The following is a 23,153-nucleotide window of genomic DNA, read 5'->3' on the forward strand; positions in this document are numbered from 1 at the left end:
ATTTCTTCCCTTGGCAGAAACTATGTCTGGCTTATAGTTTTTTTCCTCTGGTGCCTGACACATTTCATGTCTGGTCAATTTAGTAGAGTGTAAAAACAGCACTAATGGTGAACTCTAGGGAGGATATAATTTCTGTGAATTACTAAAAATTTTGGGGAGAGCTGTGGCTGTGGAACTGTCAGATTTTAAGCCAATTATGTCTGGATTTGGGGGCGGGGGTGTTAAGGCTCTAGATGACATTTGGTATACCCAAAATTTTGGTGAATTTTTCTGAGAAAGGGTTTTATAGCTTCTGTTAGATTTGCCATGGTGTTTATACCAACCCACCCACCCATCCCTAAGGTTAAGAATCACTGCCTTAGTAGTGCTTTTCTAACTTTTCAGATCATTGACTCTAAATAAGGCTTTAGTTTTGATTTTTGCTGACAGTTATCCCATATATTTTGTAGCCTCCAGAAATTCTTCAGAATTCCTCTGCCATGGATTCCTGTTTCTATTTATTCTGTCATTTTAAAGAGGTTTTCTGGCAAAAGGATATAAATACATGGGTTTAACCTGCCATTCATGAAACAGGAGTCTTCCAAACCAGAGCAATCTTTTAAAGTATATTTCAAATGCCATTCTCTTGCCCTCAGGAGAAAACCTACACTATAAAGCCTAGTATGTAAGATCCTTTATGATCTGGCCTTTGCTTATTACCTCCCCAACCCACATTGGTCTTTCGTTACTCAATCCCTATTCCCCTTATATGTTATATTCCTCTAATAGATAGTTTCATATTGCCATACTTCTTGGAATTTGCATATTTATTCCTTTGACAAATATTTGGATGCCTTGTATGTGCTGGTGTCAGACATTATACTAATTGTTAGGGATACAGTTAATAACAAAATGACAAATCAGTGCACTCAAAATTTATTTTCTGGTTGGGAGAGGCAATAAACAAACATATACTATGTTCGGTGGTAATAAATTCTATGAAGAAAAGGTGAGGGATTGAGAATAGAGTGGAAGGAATTAAAAGTCCCTCTTCACTCACAATATACACTTATTCAGATCCCCTCCTCTGTGTAGTCAGAATACCCACCCTATCTTTTACTCCATGACAATACAGTGTTTCGGAATTGTCTGCTCTTGGAAGATTGCAAGACTCATCAAAGGCAGAAACTAGATCTTGTCCCCAGGGTCTTGCACATGGTAGGTACTCAAAAACTTACTTTTGTACTGATGGATTTAGTAATATATGATTTGAGAAGCTTCCATATAGTCATTTTATCTACTCTGAGGTGGACAGAAGAAATATTACTTCGCCTACTTTACATGAGAACTGAAGCTCAAGGAAATCTTTTTGTTTCCATTCCACTGCTATTTTCAGCTCCATAATGCTAGATAACAACTCCATGGCAGGTATTTGAGGATGTGGGCAGTTAAATGCAAAAAGTACCATTCCATTGAAAGTAAGTATATTCATTGGCTTTCCAAGGACTGCTGGGCTGAAGATGGCAGGGAGATTGTTGATAGTCCATGGCACATCGTGCTTTAACCCACCCACATTATGCTGTCTTCTTTCATTTTTAGAAATTAGCTGAAGGGAGTATTTGTTTTCATGGCGAATCAGTTTCACTCATTCCATCCTCTACAGTCTGCTAAATGGATATTACATAATGCATTCATGTGCCAGGATAAGACTTTACATGTGTCAACTCATTTAATTCTCATAATCTATTGAAGCGGGTAATATTAGTCCCATTTAATGTAGAGGCACAAAAAATTTAAATAACTTGTTGAAGGTCACATCATCTCTCACCTGGACAACAGCCTCAACTTGTCTACACAATAGCCAGAATTTTAAAACATGTTAACTATGTCATGCCCTTGCTCCAACTTTCTAATGGTTTTTCCTCTCACACTTCACTGTGGGCCTATAGGCCTCAAGGGATCTAGTCTTTGTTAACAAGAACGTGATCTTTCTATTCTCACCCTTGCTCCAGCAATACTGGCATGTTTGCAAGCCCTCAAAAAGGCAAAGCTGTTTTACTTCCCGTTCCTACTCTGGAAATCTATTTCACCAATTCTTGGCATGGCCTCCTTTTTTACATCATTGCTCTGTTCTCCTCAGAGACCTTCCTCTTATCTCTATCACTATACTCTCACCTTGGTTATTCTTTGCATGCATGTTTACTTCCCTGAATCTATCCAATTTATTTTTTATGGCTTATCCCCAATAAAATTTCAGTTTTGTGAGGGTGGGGGCCTTGTCTCTGTTCAGTACTAATTTCCTAGGGCCTAGGAATAAAATCAGGCAAAACATGTATTTCACAAATGGATGAATAAATAAAGCTTTACACAAGAGTTGATCTTTGTCTTTTATTTGGCTGCAATATTTAAATTTCAGAGGCTCAATATTTAAATTTCAGACTGCATTAAAACAACAGCAGTGGCTTTATGATACAAAGTTTAAGTGCCACATTACTGGGCACAATTCTTCCTCTTTTTCATGTTTAGCTATAAGCCCACAGAAAGTATAAAACACCCAAAGATGGCAAACTAGTTAGATTTCTGTGTTACTTTTTACACAGTTAAAGTATTTCAAACAAGTATCTACTCCAGCACTGAATTATTGAGGATATATGTACTCTAGTAAGAACTAATAGTGAAATTGACAATTACTATTGAAAATGATCAGTCCTATCCACCAGTCTAAATCAATGTTTGAAAAATTTCAGGTACTGTACAGGAACAGGTGAAGTTTTTGTTAGGCAGGGAGAAAAGCCAAAACAGCAGTCAATGACTATGGAGTGACCATGAAGCCCAAGTTTAAAGATGCTAAAATCATATCTTTTAAATTATTCTTGTGAACATAAGAAAATTAAGCAATACATAATTTTTGCAATTCCCCCATCTCTGACAGACAGGCATAGCTTATCAGATCACAAGGCAATGTAAGAGGAATAAAGTATAAAATTTTCTCAGCTTACAATCCAATAAAGAACTACTTGTAGCCCTTGTAGCTACAGGTGATTAGGGAAGGTTTCATGGAGACAGTGAAGATAAAACTCTAATAACATTAATAATGACATAAATGAGGACATTCTAAGAACTAATGGTATATAAGTGATGGTCCAAAAATTAGGAAAGCAAAGTCTCTTGATCGGTTACATCAGTAATTCTTAACCTACAGACCAATAGGCTTCAAGGGAACCAAGAACCAATGAAATCTGGTGACTTGTGTGCAATTTTCTAGGGAGGGTAACAACATTCATTTTTTCAAAGGAGTCTATGTTGCAAAACAGATTTTAAGAATTTATGTTGTAAGTCCTTGGGCAATCAACTTCAAAAGGTTGGGCTGAGAATGAAGACCTCTTAGATCAGGCTAATGTAGACTTTGACCCATACTTGAGACTTGTGCAGAGGATGGGTAAATGGTAATAAATTCAACACTTGGTGATGAGTTAGATGCAAAAGGTCATGAAAACATCAAGGACGAAATCAAAATTTTGATTTGAGATAGCGAATGTAGCCAGTTATAGGCTTGATGGATGATGAATTAAGTTTGGAGCACTCAGAAATGGATAGTTGAAAATACAAGTCTACAGACACAGAGCTGGGACTCAGTAATGCTAGTTTTAGTTGAAGGAGTTAAGATCATTATTTGTAAACAATGGAGACAGTAGTAGGAAACATCAACGCTTAAGGTGAAACAGTAATTATGAGAAATGATTGAGAGGTTGGAAAGAAGTGGTTAGGTCAGTCACACCCCACCAGAGGTCAGGTGAGTGGTGATAAGGGATGCCAGCTTGTTAACATTTGAGAGAGGTGAAAAGTGTAGACAGTAGGCCAGTGGCCAGGGTCTTACCAAGATTTTATCTGTAGCAGAAATTCTTAACATTCTTGGGGACATATCCTTTTGATAAAACTGTAATTGCCCCCTTTTCATAAAAGCATATACCTAAAATTTTACACATGTGTAAGTTTGAGTTCATGGATACTTGGATGAAAGTAGTGATCTATAAAATCCTCAGTCCTGCATAATATAACATATAGAAATACTAATTTATACGGTTTATAGATTAATGATGAACTACAATACCTCTCAGTAACAACTGCTCCTTCAAAAGTGAATCCTGCTGCGTACACTGCCTGAATTTACACAAACTAGTTATGGTTATCAATGGGGAGATTCTAATTTCTGAAAATGATGGTATACTAGTTAGTGTGGCTAAAATATTATCACAAAATAATTTTTGATTCAAAGACATCCACATAGCCAAGATTTACTAAATCTTTCATTTGGAATGGCAAAGTTGGATCTACTTTTTTTCCATGGCAAATTGCCATGACACCCATCAAAGTTCTCAGAAAAGTCCCATTTCCATGGCTTCCACAGCATCCCTTCATCTTATATCATGTGTCTTCCCTGTTCCTAGAACCAATCTCAATTTTTCTTCAAAAAAATCAAAATAAAACATCTCTATCAATAGCTAGAGATAAATGTACACCATTTTCTGAGATACTGACTGTAAATATAAAATCATGCCCTTAGAATTTTGTGAAGATCAAATTAAGAGAACTACATTGCTCTTACCACACTTTCTAAGATTACAACCATTTTAATTTTCTAAACCTTAAGGGCTGAGATATAGAAGACCAAGTAGTAACTTCAGAGCTCTATAATAGGACATTATTAGCATTGTTAAGCAAATATATTTGATTACATTACCCAACAATGACCATATAGTGGATATTCATTTTAAAATGTTCTTAAATATGTACATATATTCTCCTAATCCATGAATCTAGAGAAGCACTTATTCACTAATAAATTTCACTTGTTTTCTGATTGATTTAAAATCATCTTGCTTGCTTTTTTCCCTGTGGCTAAACTAGAAATTTAGTTTTTCTCCTAAAAAAACACAATGATGTTCTTTCTTATCAATTGCCCTCTCTAATTTTCTTGTCAGCCTGCTTCAAAGAAATCCACGTGTTCAATATGCTTGCTCGCAATTTGGCCCATACCAAATGGTTGTTTAATCCAAATATCTGAGCTGCAAACTGAGCTGATCCTTCTGGAGAAAGTATGGTTGAAGAGCCAAGACCTATTGGTTCAGAAAGAAAAAGAAAATTGAGCTGTCAATAATGAAAATACCAGTTAAGCAAACTATTTCATACTCAGAGAAGTCCTATTAGTCAGACAATAAAAAGCTATTGTATTATTGTCTGACAAAGGATATGCAGGAGTTTACATCCTTTTTGTTGGAGTGGCAAAATGATTATAAGGGAATAAATCATATATATCTGCCATGAGCAGATATTTTATTTTCATCACCTATCACTTCTGTCACTAAATACATTGGGAAAGAAATTTACTTTTTTCAAAGTTTTTCTCACATGTACAATCCTTTTAAATCCCTGGTAAAAGGCAACAGAAATGAAACAAGGGACAAGGACAAGAGTACAAGTACCTGTTCTTAGACAAACTGTTTTTGATAATATCCTAGTTACTTTTGTCTTTACACTTTAACTACTTTAACATTTTTAGGCAGTAAACTAGTCAAATCCAAAGAATAATCCTAATAAATTATTAATTATAAATTTATTCAATAGTAATAAGATCTAAAAAAGTAAGAAAGTAACTTCCTTGGGGGAGTTTGCTTAGGCAGAGTTTCTTGAATTGAAACTATTATGTCAGTCACTAGAGTCAAGGACTAGCGGGCCTATGGATCCAAAAGCTCCATTTTCCTAGTATTCTTGGAATTCATCAGGTTCTTTGACTCTCGCTATCCCCAGTAAGAATAAAGTACAAATCACAAGGTTAATTATACTAAGTAGAATGTTCTACTCTAGGAACCGAGATACCTGTGCCCACTGCCCAGGTCTCCTTTTCTGATATCAAAGTTTAATTAGCAAAAAGTTAGGTTATCCAGTGAGCATGCCATAAGAAAAGGAGAAATGGAGTTTTCAGGATTTTACACAGGCCATTATAATACTGTCCCTCAAAATATTATACCCAATTCCAGTGATCACAATGTAAAAATCTTTCAGATTCTGTTTCTCCTTGGACAGTACGAAATAAAAACTGCCTAATTTTCACTTATCACATTCCCATGGATAGCTTTTTCTAAGCTCCATGGATGATACCTATTATATACCTATATTATTTCTCCGCTATAAATTTGGTTATAGCTTTACTTATAGCTGTAGTATATTTTTAACTTAAGTTGATATAATCGGATGTCTTGTTAAGAATCACAAGATGTATTATCTCGGAAATCATATAAAAGCAATAGTCAAAGGAAGGAAGAAAATAGATACAAACACAGCTGAAAAGTAAATGGAGTCATAACTACTTAGCAGACTAAGAAAATTTAATCCTAAACTGGAAGCAGGGAATGATGAGAAGCAACCTGACTAGCATTACGGAACCCATTCAAAGGCTGAGGAATTAGTGTGGCACTAGACAGACACCTTTGAAAAGAAGAATGTGGTCAAAGTGGGGCTATGAAGAAGACTGACTGAAAGTCAAGAAGCAGGCCCTCAGGTCCCCTTCTCACTCCATGTATCTAAGCAATTGCTCCTTCTGCACCACGTCAGTTTAAAATTTTTCTGAAGGTAAAATAGACTTAATCCAGACTTCTGTGGACTGGAGGATACCAGGCCCAGTTGAGACAAGGAATGCCATACTGAAAATGGGATTACACACATCTTAGTCAAGTTCCCTGGCTTCCCAAATGCTGTCAGCCAGGTTTAATCCTCTAGGTAGAAGACTGAGACTAGAAAGGTTCTCTGGGTGATTCTGGTCATCACATGAGAAAAGACTGAAAGACACTGATGTGAGGAGTTACTTAAAGAACAACCGTATCAGATCAGCCTATAGTGGAACACACTTTTGACAGGCCCCATCCACTTGCACAGGACTTCCAAATGGTTTGTTACAGTGCCCAACACTTTAAGGAGCAAACGACAAAAGATTATACAGCTGAGGGAAGGAACCAATAATCTGAGAGAGATCAAAGAAAAGGATGTTTGGGAGGTGGGGCTGCGGGGAGACAGAGAACAAATAAGAGCTCTTGGAAATTAAAAATACCCTGCATAAAATGAAAAACTCAATAGGACTGGAAATGTAAAGCTGAAGAAATATTCTAGTAAGTACAGCAACAAGAGCAAGAAAATAGAATAGCTATCAAAGAGGTCCAAATTTGAATAATAAATCTAGAATCAGAAGAGAGAGAAAATGAAGGGGGAAGGAAATTAAATAATTCAAGAAAACATCCCAGGATTAAAGAATCAGAGTTCCGGATTAAAAGAGCTCACCAAAAGCTCAGGATAGAAACAGACTTACCAAGACACAACTTTCTGAAATTTAAGAATGGATAGACAAAAGATCCTAGAAAAGGTTGAAAAAATTCAAACACTAATAGGAAATTATATGATTTTAAGAAATTACTATTAATTTTTCTTAGATGTCATATACGGTATTATGATTTAAAAAATAGAGTTCTTATCACTTAGAGAGGCATATTTAAATATTTAAGTATAAAATCCTATAAAGTCTAAGATTTGCTTTAAAATGATCCAGTGAGAGGGAGCAATATGCAACAATATGTTAACTGCTGAAGCTGGGTAATGAGTAAGTGAGATTTCATTACATTATTCTCTATACTATTGTTCATACTTAGAATTTTTTAATAGAGAATTTTTTAAACTTCAATGTATCTTACCACTGGGTAGTCGGAGAGAAGACCACACATCCTGAGCTCCCCAGTCTGGAGTAAGGGGAGGGCAGCTGATAACTGGGTATGCAGTGTTCCCAGACATCACTGGTCCTAAACCATTGCTTCTGCCTGCCACTGCCACAAATACTGTAGGAATGCCATCCCCTAAGGAAATCAGAAGTTTATAATTATGCTAAGTAGTCAAAAGATATTTAAAGACAGGTTATAAAAAAGGCCTATATGTCTAAACTCCTTGAATTCCTTTCTCAGTCTCTAAATAAGATACTATTATTATATACATATTAAAAATATAAGGTTCACTCTGCTACTTATGTCAAGAAGTAGCAAGAACAGGTTTGGCCATCTTTAAGAACTATAGTATAAAGGAAATAGCAAAGTGTAGCAAGGTGTCAGTGAATGAATGGCTCAAAGGCCCTTTCTACTATTGCTGCTTAGGCTCACCAAAATGAAGAATGACATCACTCAAACCAGTGTCTGTCCTAGTGTCTTTCAACCAAAGGAATAATAGACTAAAGATTTAGGGGCACTTCTTGAAACAAGAGTTGAAGGCAAATTAAATAATACCCAAATACTTAAAACCCTTCAGTATATTTTCTAACATATCTTAAAACCGTTCTTTGATAAATTTATAAATCATTCCTTTACATTTTTCTGGAGAAAGAATTCTAACTTTTATTATCTTGCCAGGGGGTCTGAGACCTTCCCCTTCTCCTCCCCCCTAAAAAAATTAATAACTATTCTCCTGTAGCAACTGTCTTTGGAAGGAATACTCAATAAACATTTTCTTCCAGTTGAAAAGCACTTGATTGTGTCTCCAGGGCTCCATTATTTTAGATCAATGCTATCTTCCATTAAGATATTTATTTTCAATACTAACTTCTGAAATTAGTCCTCAATTTCATGTTTGACTGCTTCTAGGCAAGACTGGTCATTGATCCTTGAGATCTGCTGCTTCAAGCTCAATTCTCTTATAATTGATGTGGGGCCTATTTTCTGTTGGAACAGATTAGAAACAGTGCTGAGGGACTTTCTTATTAGGTAAAGACTAATTCTAGTCTTTTCCTTCTATGCATGCTTGAATTTTCAAATCTTTCTCTCTGATTCATTTTTTTATAAATTCTTTACGCTCTTGGGAGGTGTCATGAAAGCCCAGAGTACCACATTTTTTTCCCTTGGAAATGTGGCAAAGCTCTTATCCAGCATTAATAGTCTAAATGTAAAAATTTTTGGCAAAATCAGAACTTCCTGAAATGCTCAAGTTATTTGACATTTACCTTCATACTCAGCTTTAATCCTCAGAGTTTCATCTGGTCCTTTATGGGCAGATGTTACCCGAAGTTCACATGGAATGCCAAAATTTCCACAAGCTTTCTTGATTTTTTCACAGTGACTAAGATCAGAAGTTGAGCCCATCATTACGACAACCCTGCACTGACTTTTTGGTTTCAGAAGCAACTAGAAAAGAAAAACATGGATACATAAAAGGACAAAAATAAGTAAATATAGGAATGACTACTGTAAGAACAGTTTATAGAGCTATATAGTTTATGGTAAAACTACTTCCTTTCTTAATAGACCAAATTTAAGACAAACAGAACAAAACGATAGAATTTATTTTAAAAAATAATCTCTCTAAAGAGTTCTTCATAATTAAGACCTAACAAGTATGATTTTTAATCAGATAAAATGAGTACTCAAGCTTCTAATTAATATTTAGAAAGCTATAAATATATTTCATCCAAACATTTTTAGTGCATTCTGTTCATTGGAGGTTTTCAGGCATAATCAGCCAAAATAGAGATCATGTTATAAATCTTTGTTAGTTGCATAAGATTCAAAATGCATGTTTCCATGGAAATGATGTTCTAAAAAGTAGTTAGAACCCTAAGTAACCACAAACCCGATTCAATTTTCCAGGAATTATGGTAATCATAGTATCATAAATCTTTTAAAGTAACATTTTAATGACACATGGAGTTCCAACTGTGAACTCTGCTAATGGAACCCATGCTAAAGGAACTTTGAGTAGCAGTGAAGAGGTGGATAGGAAATTTGAGGCTTCTCCTGCAGGGGCCAGGAGAAGACAAGATTCCAGGTTTCCCCAACAGGATTTGAGAGGAGTGCACCGGTAAGCTTAATAGCAGGAGTTCTAGTATGCTAGTGAGGGCAGTTAGGTGGCACATTTCTTAAAGGTACTCCTTTCTTTAAAGTCATTGGAAAAAAGAAAAGCACTGCATCCTCTCACTTTTTGTTTTTCTTTTTGAAGTAAGATTTATTTGAAGAAAAATACAGAATGCGGTGTGAATTTAATACAAAAGGTTTACCTCTACTCGTTCTGCAACCCACTCAAAATTTTTCTTTACCATCTGGAGCCCTTCGGGAGTTACTTCCTTGAGGTCACGATATGACTAGAATATAAGACAGGAAGTTTAGAACAAAAATATATTCTATTAGTAGTATTCTTGCTATCTGAAATTATTTGGTTTCTGAGTTGGGTACAGATTATTAAGTTTGCATAGCAAGGGATGTATCTAAAAATGTACCTGAGTCTACAAATTTATTTTGAGTTAGACTAAAGAAAGTTCAGACAGTGAAACATACTTTCATTTTAGGATAAGTGCTTTCTATACTAGCAACTACAATTAATTCCTTGACCGTCATTATATATATTAAGGATAAAGAGGGTCTTGTTCTAATTTTGTTATTTATAGGAAAGAACAGGAATAGAACCTGGTAAGATTCAGAAGACTTGGGAGTTCCAAAGCTGCCTCTTGTGACAATATCTATCCTCCTCTCAGAGCTTTAGTTTTCAATTAGCCAAACAAGTATAATACTTGCTCTATGTGTAAGTCTATTAAAATAAGTGAAAACTGAGCTTTGTAAATGTAAAATTTTATTCCTTTTTTTTTTTTCAGGACATAGGAAATACGAAATACTTATCTTGAAAACAAATAGCATTCAATAACTTAGGTTTGTATCATAAGGAATAATAACTGCCTTTTCTTTTCCTCTATCTTCCCTTCTCTATCGGAGACTGATCTTGCAAAGGACAAAAAAACCTGAAGTTATCACCTACCTGTTTGTCTTTCTGTTGGCTTCGATCTCCTGATGGCCAGAGTCTCCAAGAATCATTATCAATAACGTCGGCAAGAACAATTTCTTTGGTGGTGACATCAACACCAAATTCAATCTAGAAACAGCATATCACCAAAGAAGTTTTTCAAAACTATACTACTAAAGACATTTCTCAGTTACAATCTTTACTTTCAAATATCCATTTTATTTGTACCTTCATATCAACCAGTGTACAGTCCTGGGGCAACCAGGATTTCTCCAGTATTTCAAAAATAGCCTGTGTAGCATGACTCATGATATCCACTTCAGTCTGGCCTATAACGAGTCCAGCAAAGCAAAATTTTGCAGCAATGAGCTGTTCCTCAGACCACTGTGGATCATTATTGGCATCATCCTGAGAATAAAGTATAGAAGCAGAATTAATTTTATAAGCTTTTTGAGCTTTTCAGATAAACTGAAGTCCTTTTTCCCTTGAGCATGAAGTCCTCAGAAATATTAATTTCCTCTTAAGATCTAATTTTTATTTAAAATACTTTAATTTACAGAAATTATTTTTAATTTGTCTATTTTCAATAGCTACTCTAAAATGCAAAATAGTTGGGTAACTTATTCTAGGTCATAAAGCATGTGAAAGAATTTTCTCTCTACATATAAACTATTTTAAGTATAAGTTTGTGATTTTTATTTCTCCTTAATCACAGTCAACAGAGAGGGTAAAAAAGGCTAAAGCACATTTTAGTCTACCAAATCTTCCAGGATGGTTTTCATAATATCCTGACCTTATTATTGATAAGAATTTATAAAGAATCTACAAGTTTTTAGGAACATTATTTGATAATTCAAGAGACTTCAAAGTAAAGAGATCGGTGAAAAAATTAAAGTTTCATTTTATTCTATATCGTGTCCCAACTTTATATGAAATTTTTCAAGGATTCTTGATCTGTATAATTATAATCATAATACAAGCACTTTAAACTGTGCAGTTCATTGATTAAAAATACACTGACATTGCTTAAGTATAACTATGCATAACAGTATCTAAACAAAGCTGGAAAGAAAAAAAGTTTAAAGAAAACAAATACAAATTGATAACTACTGATTCCTACATCTTTTACTATATTTTTGCTTATAAGAGACATTGATAATAGTTTTTCTGTATTAGAATATAAAAAGATCCTTCATATTAGGCTTTACTTCACACACTTCAAAAGTAAATTTAAAAACTTTTTGAATTGTTACTTTTCTTCCTAGTAATTGCTGATTTTAATTTGTTCATTTTGTTAGTCATCTTGGTCGAAAGGTAAGTAAATTTTCACAGATGTTTTTCTTTAACCCATTTCCTGTTTGCCCTGAAAATACTTGCTGGCAGTGCTTACAGCTGCAGCATTTATCCTGCAATAACTCGTAGATTATATTCCTAACCTTTTCCCTACAGTTTGCCATACATCTCCCATGCTTCAGAGAATTACATCAAAACAGGGCTGATGCAGTTGTGACATATCATTTGGACACAAAACAGATGCCAAACGATCTGGAAGAAAAAAAAAAAGGATTGCAAACGGTATGCCTATAGTCAGATTCTGTGGTGAACTTATGGCTGAAGTGGTGACAAGGAGGTGACAATATTGTCAACATTTCACAATGATACTGTGATTGAAGTAGACAATAGAAATAAAAAGAAAAAAAACTAAGAAGCCATGTGTCATTTTGGGAGCAGCAGAATCAGCTAATCGGATGCTCATTTCTTGTTTTTATTCCCCCTCTCTTTAATTTTGCCCCCCAACTTCCACCCCAACTTATGGATGTTGCCATTTCCCTTTAAGAACTGGGAAGTGGATCTCTGAAGATGGGGTGTCTCCTCCCACACACTCGCGGCATGCACCTGGGGCCTGGTGCACCCAGGACCTGGCTCACTTGAGGCCTGGCACCCCTGGTGCACTTGGAGGGCCTGGTCCGTGGCTCCACCTGGGATGCAAACCCAGGACCTTCTGCGTGTAGAGCAGACATGCTGACCACTACACTTATGGAGCCACCCCAGATGCTCATTTCTTATCCAATTGAGCACAAAAGGCACAAGTTGAGGTATAAGAAATTCTCTCGCCACCTTTTAAACATTACAGTGCTGAATTCCTACATCCTCTTTAAGAACAATGCTGAGCACACAATCAGCCACGTAAACTTCAGACTGATGCTGACTGAATGTTGGAAAAACATCACAACCCAGGGTAGCAACATCTCCAAGGTTCCCTGTGCTGTGATGTCAACACTCTTCGCCTGTCTAAAAGACAGTTCCCCAAGAGCATACACCACCACCATCAGGGAAACAGAATCCAACCAGTCACTGCAAAGTTTGCTGCTCACACAACAAGGTTGGCAAGAAGATCTGGAGAGAATCGTGATATTTTTGCGTGGAATGTGATGTTCTGCTTTGTGTTATTCTGTGCTTTGAAATTTACCACAAAAAAAACTATTACTGATCATCATATACATTTCTGTTACATTAGGATTAGAGACAAGTTCTGTTTAGAAATAACTCCAAAAACAGTTTTTATATTTTATTTTCACATTGAAAACTATTCAGATTTGCTTCGGCCTCAATGAAAGTGATTATGTAAAATTAAATTAATGCTGGCAGCAAGACACACTTTTTTTTCTAAATGGGAAATGGGCTAGAAAGCTGAATTATCATTGATAATAGAAATATACATTATTGACATGTTTCTGAAATGACAATTGCAATATCAAAAGCTTTAATGATGTCTAAATCTTTTGACTTGGTAATTATAAATTTATAGCTATTTTATAGTTAAGACACAGAGACATAAAATAATTACCTTAAAAAACATCTCCACTTTAGGTGGGTAAAACTTATATCCTTCCTTGACACCAGGATTTCTTTTGAGAAATGAACCAGTTGCTATTCTTCTACAAACCCATTCAATTGGAATCATTTCACACTTAGGTGCAATGAAAGCTCTCTCCCCACATTTTTTGGTGAAAGCAGTTTTGATACCTATATATTAATGATAAAAATTAAGAAGCATTAAAATTATATTTAAAAGTTAAATATGAGGCATAAGAAAACTCTACCCTTTACAAAAAACAAAAACCCTATCTAGTTAAATGCATTACCTTTAAATGCCACTATCGAAAATAAAAAAAGTTGAAAGTAGGAAAACAGAACTATCATGCTGTATGCTGCTTATCAAAATACTCAGAAAATTTTCACTTTAATATCACATGGCAAAGTATATACTGGATTAGAAGATATGGATCCCAGTGTCTTTACCATCCATTAATTCATTCATTCAAAAAAATATTTTTTGAGTACCTCTTCTTCCAGCGCATACCTAACTTTGCACAATGTAGATAACTTACCTGGGAGACATTAAATTATTTCCAAGTCAGATTTAGTTGCAGGATTCTTATGGTCTATGGTCCAGTATTATATGGGCCTTGTAAAATATCAATCTACTTATCACAATTAGATATAGCTCCAAATTTTGGATATCCTTTTTCTCTTATTTCTCTTGTTTAAGGAGCAAATAATCCTTGAAAATCATCCAATGTGGAAGAGCAGGAACACAGTGGCCAATTTGGCCAATAGCAAAGAAAATATTTGTTCTTCTCCCTTCTCTTATTTAAACTGTTATTGGAAAACTAAGATAACACTGCAGCCTGAACATGAGCATTATGTTAAACTCATGCCAGTTTCCAGATAGTTTGATTCACAGTATACTACAGTGCTGTGTATATTACTTTGTACTGTGATATAATAACACTTCTAGGGCAGGCGGTACTGAAAAGAATTAAAAGCAGGTTGAAAAGAATTAAAAGCAGGGATTCAAACAGGTAATTGTACACCAATGTTCACAACAGCAAAATTCACAATAGTTAAAAGGGGGAAACAACCCAAGTGTCCCATCAACAGATGAATGAATAGACACAATGTACATACATACAATAAATTATTAGTCATAACAAGGAATGCAATTCTGATACATGTGACAACATGGATTAACCTTGGAAAAATTATGCTAGTGAAATAAAGGACAAATACTATATAATTCATTCCACTTACATGAGGTACCTAAAAGGCAAATTCATAGATAGAAAGTAGAACAGAGGATACCAGGAGATGGGGAGAAAGGGGAAAGGAGAGAATTATTTAATGGGTCAGGGTTTCCGTCTGGGACAATGAAAAAGTTCTGGAAACGGATAGTGGTAATGGTTGCACAACACTGTGAATGTACTTATTGCCACTGAATTATATACCTAAAAATGGTTAAAATGATAAATTTCATGTATGTATATTTTACCACAACCTTATTTTGAAAAGTATAAAGACCTATGTTATGTCAGGCATTATCAATTTTCTTTGTTTAATCCTCATAACACCTGGTAAGGTAGATAATATGATGACACCTAACAAAATCAATAAAGACACTGAGGCATAGTACTTATGTTAGCTCTTACGTCAGCTAGTACTAGGTAAAGCAGGGTTTCCAACCCACACTGTCTGAACTTTGTGGGCTAACCACTTATCCACTATGACAGACTGTCTTTCTTAGAAGTGTTATTATGTCACAATACAAAGTAATACTAGAACATTAATGTAAATGAAAACATCTCTTAGAACTCTGCATGGATTTAATATAGTAATGCTCATCTTGAGGCTGCAATGTTAGTACTTCCAATCACAATCTAATCCTCTAATCTAAAATCAATTTTTTCTCATCAAGAAAGGATTGGGGATCTATGACCTTATGTATGTATCCATACATGAACCTATATTTATGGAAACCTGCAGTGCTAAGTGTTTTACGTGTTATCTCATTTACCCAGAATAAAATTTTTGAGGTAAGAATCATCATTTACATTGAAAAAAGCAGAGTCTCAAAAAAATTAAGTAATCTGACAAACTAGGTCATGCTGCCAGTTGGTAATGGTGCTTGGAACTGAAATGTACTGTCCAGTTCTAAAACCTAGGGTTTTCTCTGCATTCCCTTTGGGTTTGACCAGTAAACTTCAACTGAAACAGGGAAAATAAATTCTAGTATGCTATATAAACTGGAACTTTGGGAAAGAATGTAAGTAAAACAATCATTGTAACTTCAAGGAATAACTGGGCTCATGTGCAGGTAGGTCACTGACATCAATCCTTAACTTGAGGTGGTTAATTACATGCCTGGGTTCAACAGCTTTTCTTTTTTAGGCCTGTTAATCAGTCATAGCTGCTCATTTGTCTAACAAGCTTGACAGACTAGTATCTAAAACCATTATTTAAATGTAAATGATAGTTACTTTTACCCAGAGGAAGACCCCCTCAAAAATAAAAACAAAAACAAAACACACACATCTAAGGAAACCAAAAGCAAAAAGAATCAACTTATCGTAATGATCTCATACAGGAAAAAAAACCCTGCTTTTAAAAACAAGTGAATCAGTTTAAATGATATGATTGCTTTCAATACATGTTAACCATTAAAGCAAATTTCATGACTACATAAGAAAAAGAACTTCCCCCCATGTCTGTTGTCCACAAAATTCAAAACTATCAAGGTTACTAAGAAAATGTAAATGTCACTTCATACTCTGAATTACAATGGCTATGTATGATGGCTAATTGGCCCACATATCCTTGGGGTCATCAGTGTATTAAAGCTGCCCAGCTTCCCGTCTGTGGTTTGGCAATTGCTAGACCATTATTCATATCACTACTCTCACACCTAAATGTAATTACAAAGGGTTTCTGTGGGGGAGCTGAGATTAAATTTTGATTTTTAAGTATTGAGACCAAATACACAAATCTCATAACTCAGGTACAACATGTAATATTATTTCTGAGGAAAAACAGTATTACCAATACTTATTATTTGTACAGTACTTTACAGTTTGCTCATGAGTGACAATGAGAAAACTAGAATCCTCATTTACTGATTCTCATTCTGGTGCTCTTCCCATTCTAATCTCTAGAAATATCTTAACCTGGAACATAATCCTGGTTGTAAAGAAAGCTACTTTAAATAGACAACTAGTAGTCAACTAGACATAGCATTTATTCAGCTATTAGCAAGTAAAAATTACTTAAGGCTTTATAGAACCCCTTTCTGTCCCCTAAAACTGATCTGTTTAAGAATTTTTAAAAACCTAGGTTTTCCTAAATTTCATAACATACAAAGCCTGGAAAACACCTTTCAATATTTCCTATAAGCCAAGTAATTTTTAGCTATGTTAAATGTGACAAATACAGTAGTTTAAAGAGATCTGTTAGAGTACTTTATTTAGGGTGAACAACTTTCCTAGTTACCACAGAGGCAGGGCTTTCACAGTCACAACTATGTAAATCCTGGTCGTAAATCCTGGTCGGAGACAACTTGGATCACTCCAATTTACCTGTCCTTAAGCCCCAGAAAGTACACTGAGCAGTACCTTATTGAATAAGCAAATAAAACTTTTGACCTGTACTTCTATTACTTTAAAGTATACATATAACCCCACAGCAATGAGTACCTAGAAACTAATTTATTAACAGTTTATGGTGTTAAGCAACTTTAAAAAATTTTAATGTGTATGGGGAGAAGGAAATAACTTGGGAGGATAAAAATGGCTCACTTATCTATATTGTAAAAGGAGTCTTAAATTAGTTTGATGCTCTTTCTGTAAATCCACTCAAAGTCACTGGGAAACCATCGATCAAGGAAGGCTTAAAATAAAAATTTGGGTCATATAAGTTAGGAACTATGGGCATTCCTTTAAATATGCAATATACTTACTTTCAATGCATAGAGGGGTTTATAGTGTGGACAACAATTTAGACTGGCAATGAAACTTCTTTTTTCATACTAACTTAAAAATGTGAAACAGTACTTGGAAGAGGCAAACCTACTCAAGAACCCATTATGTATTGACAGAGTGGATTTAACTTGAATTACTTTGTTATTTTGTAGAAGGTAGGTATATTTAACTTGACTGGTAACAAAAGTATTAATCCCCCTTTGTATTTAAGAAAGATTAATGCTTACGGGAAGCTCTAAGAAATGGAAGGCAACTGGGAACAGTGGAAGGAAAAGGAGACAAAGTTATTAAATTATAAAATTAGAATTGAGATGATAAAGAACAAAGCTTTTATAGATAAGGACCCAAGGCAATGAGGCCACTGGAATGAAAGAGCCCAAATCTTTTACTAGCTGAGATTTCATTCAATACAGACCAATCAACTACTGACAGAATCCATGCAGAAAAACCCATTACCCTAATTTCCCTTCCTTCACTCCAAACACCCTCCACAGAAATGTTTTGACTTTTTTCTTTCTGATCATCTTTCTAATAGATTTCTCTATTGGAAATAGTCTTCATTCGGTTTTAGATTAGGAGGTAACCCTGAAGATCTCTGATCAAGTCCAAATCCCTCACTTGGGGAAGGGAAAGGTGAAAAATTATGGTTAGTTTTCAAATAGTCTTCAAAAGCTCTTTACAGAACTTTCCAGTGGAAGAGAAATATGAAATTCTGTATTATCTCAGGGATGGAGCAAAGAATAATTAATTACAGGGACTAAATTTCAATGGATCAATTAGAGCTGCCTAACACACGAATGAGGATCCTTCGTAGTGAAGTTCCTTAAGCTCTTCTATAGGTTAAGTCTCTCTTTAGGAGAGATAGGTTACAAGGAAGATATAAGTGCCAGATAAAAACTGTAGCAAACTGTTAAAGATTCCTTTTAACTAAATGATACTACTTACAAATTCCAAACCAAATGAAGTGGTATAGTGAAATTTAAAAGTTCTTGGTTTGATTTAAATATGCTTACTTATGAGACATCTTCAAAAAAACGCTGTTAATCCAAATAATGGCTTCTCCCCATGAGAGAGATCAAAGTGTGTTTTATGTGTATGTGTGTTCGTGTGAAAAGAAAGAGGTTGTTGGGGGGAGGGGGAGCTACTTACCTGCTCACTGTAATAACTAAAAAATATAACTGGTAATCAATATGTTGTTAATCCAATTGTGTCATTTACCCAGGAAAAGGGCCAATCTGTTTGTGTGAGAGAGAATATGAAGGCAGAGGCTACTGGGAGAGCCACTTACCTGCTTCCTGTAACAACTGAAAAATACAACTGGTAATTTTATTTGAGATTGCAGCTTTTCCTTCCAGGTGATTCTTTCTGGCTGCATTTCCTGCTGTAATCTGGTCCTTGGACTGCAGGAGGACCTTTCCTGGACTATCTAACAATTCATAGACTTCTTTTGTTTTACCTTCATACAGTTTTTTGCCAATGTTCAATACTGTGGAAATAAAATGGAAACATTAGATTTTAGGAAGAAACTTCCTGAATATTGAAGACTAAATACCTAGAATAATGAACCAGTGAACACAGAATGCCTCAGTAATAATTTAAATAAAATTAACTCATACTCTGCAAGTATTTTCATGTGCATATTTGATTCACACAATTTTGTGATGAATTTTTATTATGTAAATAATTATACAGACTAGGAAACTAATTAGCAAAAAGGTGGTAGTCACACAGTTAGGAAATGGCACAGCCACACAAAATCCTAAATCTTCTGATATCGAAATCTGTGCTTTCCACTATCTGCTTCTCACAGTAAATTGAAGAAGAATTAAGATAAATTAAAATTAATATAAATTCAGTAGCATTTTCATATATTTACAACACAATAACTAAACTAGCTTGCAGTGGAAAACAGCTGTATTTTTCCTGACTTCTGGTTTCTGGGGCAGGAGAAACAGGAAAGTACAGCCACACAGGCTCTTGATTTCAAGTTAATGTGAAAGAAAAGGCACCTCCACCCACTACAATTATTAGGAAGCACTTCTATTTCTCAATCTGGCTTCCTAATCCCTTACCCTTAACTGTTTCTCCTAATAGTTGTAGGAAACTATGAGGAAGTAATGACAAGAGAATCCAATTTTGATGCAGGTCATAAGACCTAAAGAAAAGTAATCTTAGTCATAAGAATGATTTAAATGAAGATCAGAGATAATAGAAGTTTAAGAATTTAAAACTTCCAAGGAAAGAAATCACTTCTCATGCTCCCAGAACACTTGACTCATTTTAAGTAACAGCATTTTTTAGTGTACATATGCCAGCTACCAAGGATATTATCAGTAAAGATGACAGAATTCCTGCTATTAAGTGACCTAAGTCTAAGGGAAGCTGAAATTATACAAGTCATCACAATAAGTACAATGTGAGAAATATACAGACCGTGGCAGCGGTCCTCAACCTTTTTGGCACCAAGGACTGGCGCTCCAAGATTCTAATGCCTGATAATCTGAGGTGGAGCTAAAGCGGTGATGCTAGTGCTGGGGAGTGGCTGCAAACAGAGTCGAAGCTTCGCCCCCTGGCCCGCTGCTCACCTCCTGCTGTGTGGCCTGGTTCCCAAGAGGCCACGAACCAGTACTGGTCTGTGGCCCAGGGGTTGAAGACTCCTGCACTATGAGATCACAAGTTCATGGTAGGGCCATTTAACCTAGTCTAGACATCAGAGAAGTTTAGAACAAAGTGAGGATTAGGCTGAGATCTGATGAATGATCAAAATTTAGGCAGAAGGGGGACAGGGGTAGGTAGAGTGAAACAAAGACCATGGAGTGAAAGAGTACATGGCAGAGCTTCAGTATATTTGGAGCACTATGTGTGTGCACACTGTTGGGCAGGTGAGGAAAGCAACATCTAAAGAGTAGAAAGGAATGGCAGGAGATGACTGCCCTAAGAATCGGGGGTAGGGGATGGGTCAGGTATACCACCAGCTAGTGAACTGAAGGTATCCATTAAACAAAGCAGTTACAGTTTAGTTTAATAGCTGACACTGCAGAGTACCTAATTAAGAGAATGAATCCCCATCTCCTATCACCATGTATTGACTTACTGACAAAGTTTAAAAGGCCCTTCAAGATATAGCCTGGATCAGTGCTCCAAATTCAGATTTCTCTATTCCCTTCCTAGAATTCCAACTTCCATAAATAGATTTCTATATCCCCTTCTCAGGCTTTGGACAAGCTCTTCCCTAGGCCGGAAATAGTTTCCTTCCATTTCACTATTTATCCTTCAGGCTTCATAAGCTATGTTGATAGAATTTAGACTTTATCCTAAGAGCAACTATGTGTCTTTGAAGAACTTGAATAAAATGACAGATTTCTCTACCAGAAAGACCATTATGGCTACTCTGTGGTGAATGAAATAAGGAGTAGGTGAAAGAAAATTAGAGATGGAGAGACTAGTTAGGATGCTGTGGCAGCAATCCAGGCAAGAAATGTCCTGGACTAAGTAAAAAGCAGTAGGAAAAAGATTCGAGATATTTAAAAGGTAAAAGTTTTAAGAACAATCGATTAATAATAGAAAGGGAAAAGTCGTGGATGTTGTCTAGGTTGGATAAAAGGCAAAAAGAAGTTCATACCTGCTGCCTTTCCTTCCCAATTTAGTCAAATCAATATTTATTACCTAGTTATTAAATAGGGTGGGAATTTCAATTAACAGGAGAAATAACTTAAATAACAATCACAGGAGACATATGTTTCAAGTACTGATACACCTGCTACAAAATTGTGGGTGAATTCAGGAAAGATCAATGAAGATTGAGAATAATTCATGGAAATGAAACTTAAGAATCTTGAAAAGTGTAAGAATAAGAACATCTAGGACTTCTGTCCAATAAGGTAGTCACTAACTACATGTGGCTATGAAATACTTGAAATTGATGTAAGTGTAAAAATACACAATGGATTTCAATATGAAAAGAGATCCAGAATATAATTTTTTATAGTGACTATGTGTTTAAATAATGCTATTTTGGATATAGTGGGTTAAATAAAATAAAGTTCATTTCACCTGTTTTTTACTTTTTTAAAATGTGGCAACTAGAAAACAAAGTTACGTATGGTTTTCCATTATATTTCTATTAGACAGCACTGTTCTAGAAGAAACAGCAATAAACACAAAGAGTAAACTTGGTAAATTACCTACCGGAATGTACACCTAGAATTCAGAATACAGAAAAATCAAAGTTAGGGTTGAAGAGGTAGGAAGGAAGTAGTATTTACGATATGAATGAAAGCATCTTTCTTTAACAGCTCTTGGGTTGCTACTGAAAACTTTTGAGCAAGATAGAGTCATTTAAAAACCATAACAGTAACATTCTATTAACTTGCCAAGATATGCAAGATGGAAGGAAGTGAAAGAGCAAAGATATTAGAAATTCTATCCATCTACAGTTACGGCAGGAAAAATTCTGGAGTTGATTTTCTGGAGTTGTTACTCAATTCTCTGTATCTTTTTAGTCTGAAATTTTTAACCTAAAGTCAATATTTCTATATGGAGAGAATGTACAGACCAGCCAATATAAGGATTTCCACAAATGTAGAAATTTAACCAGCAGAGATTGGCACAACCTTTCCTGAGGATATAATCACTCGTGGACAAATTGTGTAGATGTGTAAATATGATAAATGCACAGCGAAGCAAGGAAACTTTTTGTCTGGTGGTTTTGGAGCTCTCCAAAGCCATCACGGCACCAAAAGACTACTTTAAAAAACACACAAAATCTGGACAGAAAATAGCACCTTTTTTAGAAGGTTCAATTATCAACTTTCTGGAATAGTAGGTTATTATTAACCTAACTGGAAAAGCAAGACTTTGAAGAGTCAACTTTAGATGTTCCTGTGTTTTTCAGTTTCTATAGATCACAAAATTGATCTCCAGGCACTCTCCAATTCCTAGGCATTTCTCGTTCTAATTATCCTCTACTTTGTTCCTTTTCTACACCCCAGAGGCAGTTTTGAGTATTTAAGAAAGTTCGGAGAGGCCGGAGTGAGCTTTGTTTCCAACGCACCACCATTCGGCCAGCCTAGCGGCCTAGGGGCGGCTGCAGGGAGACACGGGAAACTCTACTGTTAGGGCCACGGGGCGCGCACATGTCTGCACAGAGCCTGCGAACTCAAGGCTGGGGTGGGCGGTGGAGGCGGGAAGGCCGTGGAGAGCAGGGAGTCCAGGGCTGACTCCTGGAAAGGCCCGTTACTCACCCTCAGCTGTCGCCATCGTCCTGGGTGGACTGGGGGCAGCGACCGCACTAAGAGAGGCTGGACTCTGGAAAAGAGGAGTGGTCAGAGAGGCTCACAGAGCGGGGAAAGAGAAACGCGGCCCACAGACACCCCCAGGCAGTATCGCGTTGTCTAGAGTACCCACTCGCGCCTTGGTCGAGTACCTACAGCAGCGGTGGAAACCTGGGGTCTTTACCGACCCTGAGGAGTTAGAACTATGGGAGCGAGCGCTTTCCCTGAGGATTCCCGCCGCGCAGGCGCAATGACGCAGGCCGTCACCCTCCCC

At 36.0% G+C, this 23,153-nt stretch overlaps 1 protein-coding gene across 3 annotated transcripts; it reads right to left on the minus strand.

The window, feature by feature from the left end:
• Nucleotides 1–2,353: 2,353 nt before the first annotated feature.
• Nucleotides 2,354–23,149, minus strand: PAICS (phosphoribosylaminoimidazole carboxylase and phosphoribosylaminoimidazolesuccinocarboxamide synthase). Of its 3 annotated transcripts, none has more exons than XM_016158743.2 (10): nucleotides 23,032–23,149; nucleotides 22,850–22,913; nucleotides 18,895–19,092; nucleotides 13,643–13,821; nucleotides 11,023–11,202; nucleotides 10,810–10,923; nucleotides 10,058–10,141; nucleotides 9,008–9,188; nucleotides 7,719–7,877; nucleotides 2,354–5,096 (listed from the first exon to the last, which is right to left on the minus strand). In XM_016158743.2, exons 2-10 carry the CDS (start codon nucleotides 22,863–22,865, stop codon nucleotides 4,933–4,935), a joined length of 1,275 nt encoding a protein of 424 aa, XP_016014229.2. In that variant the 5' UTR covers nucleotides 22,866–22,913; nucleotides 23,032–23,149; the 3' UTR covers nucleotides 2,354–4,932. The 3 variants fall into 3 exon arrangements, with proteins under 3 accessions (XP_016014229.2, XP_016014230.2, XP_036083790.1); XM_016158744.2 differs by having other exon boundaries at nucleotides 23,036–23,147; XM_036227897.1 differs by having other exon boundaries at nucleotides 23,013–23,134.
• Between the last annotated feature and the right edge of the window lie 4 nt (nucleotides 23,150–23,153).

This window comes from Rousettus aegyptiacus, unplaced genomic scaffold (genome assembly GCF_014176215.1).
Source record: "Rousettus aegyptiacus isolate mRouAeg1 unplaced genomic scaffold, mRouAeg1.p scaffold_m13_p_10, whole genome shotgun sequence".
In the NCBI taxonomy this organism is placed as follows: Eukaryota; Metazoa; Chordata; class Mammalia; order Chiroptera; family Pteropodidae; genus Rousettus; species Rousettus aegyptiacus.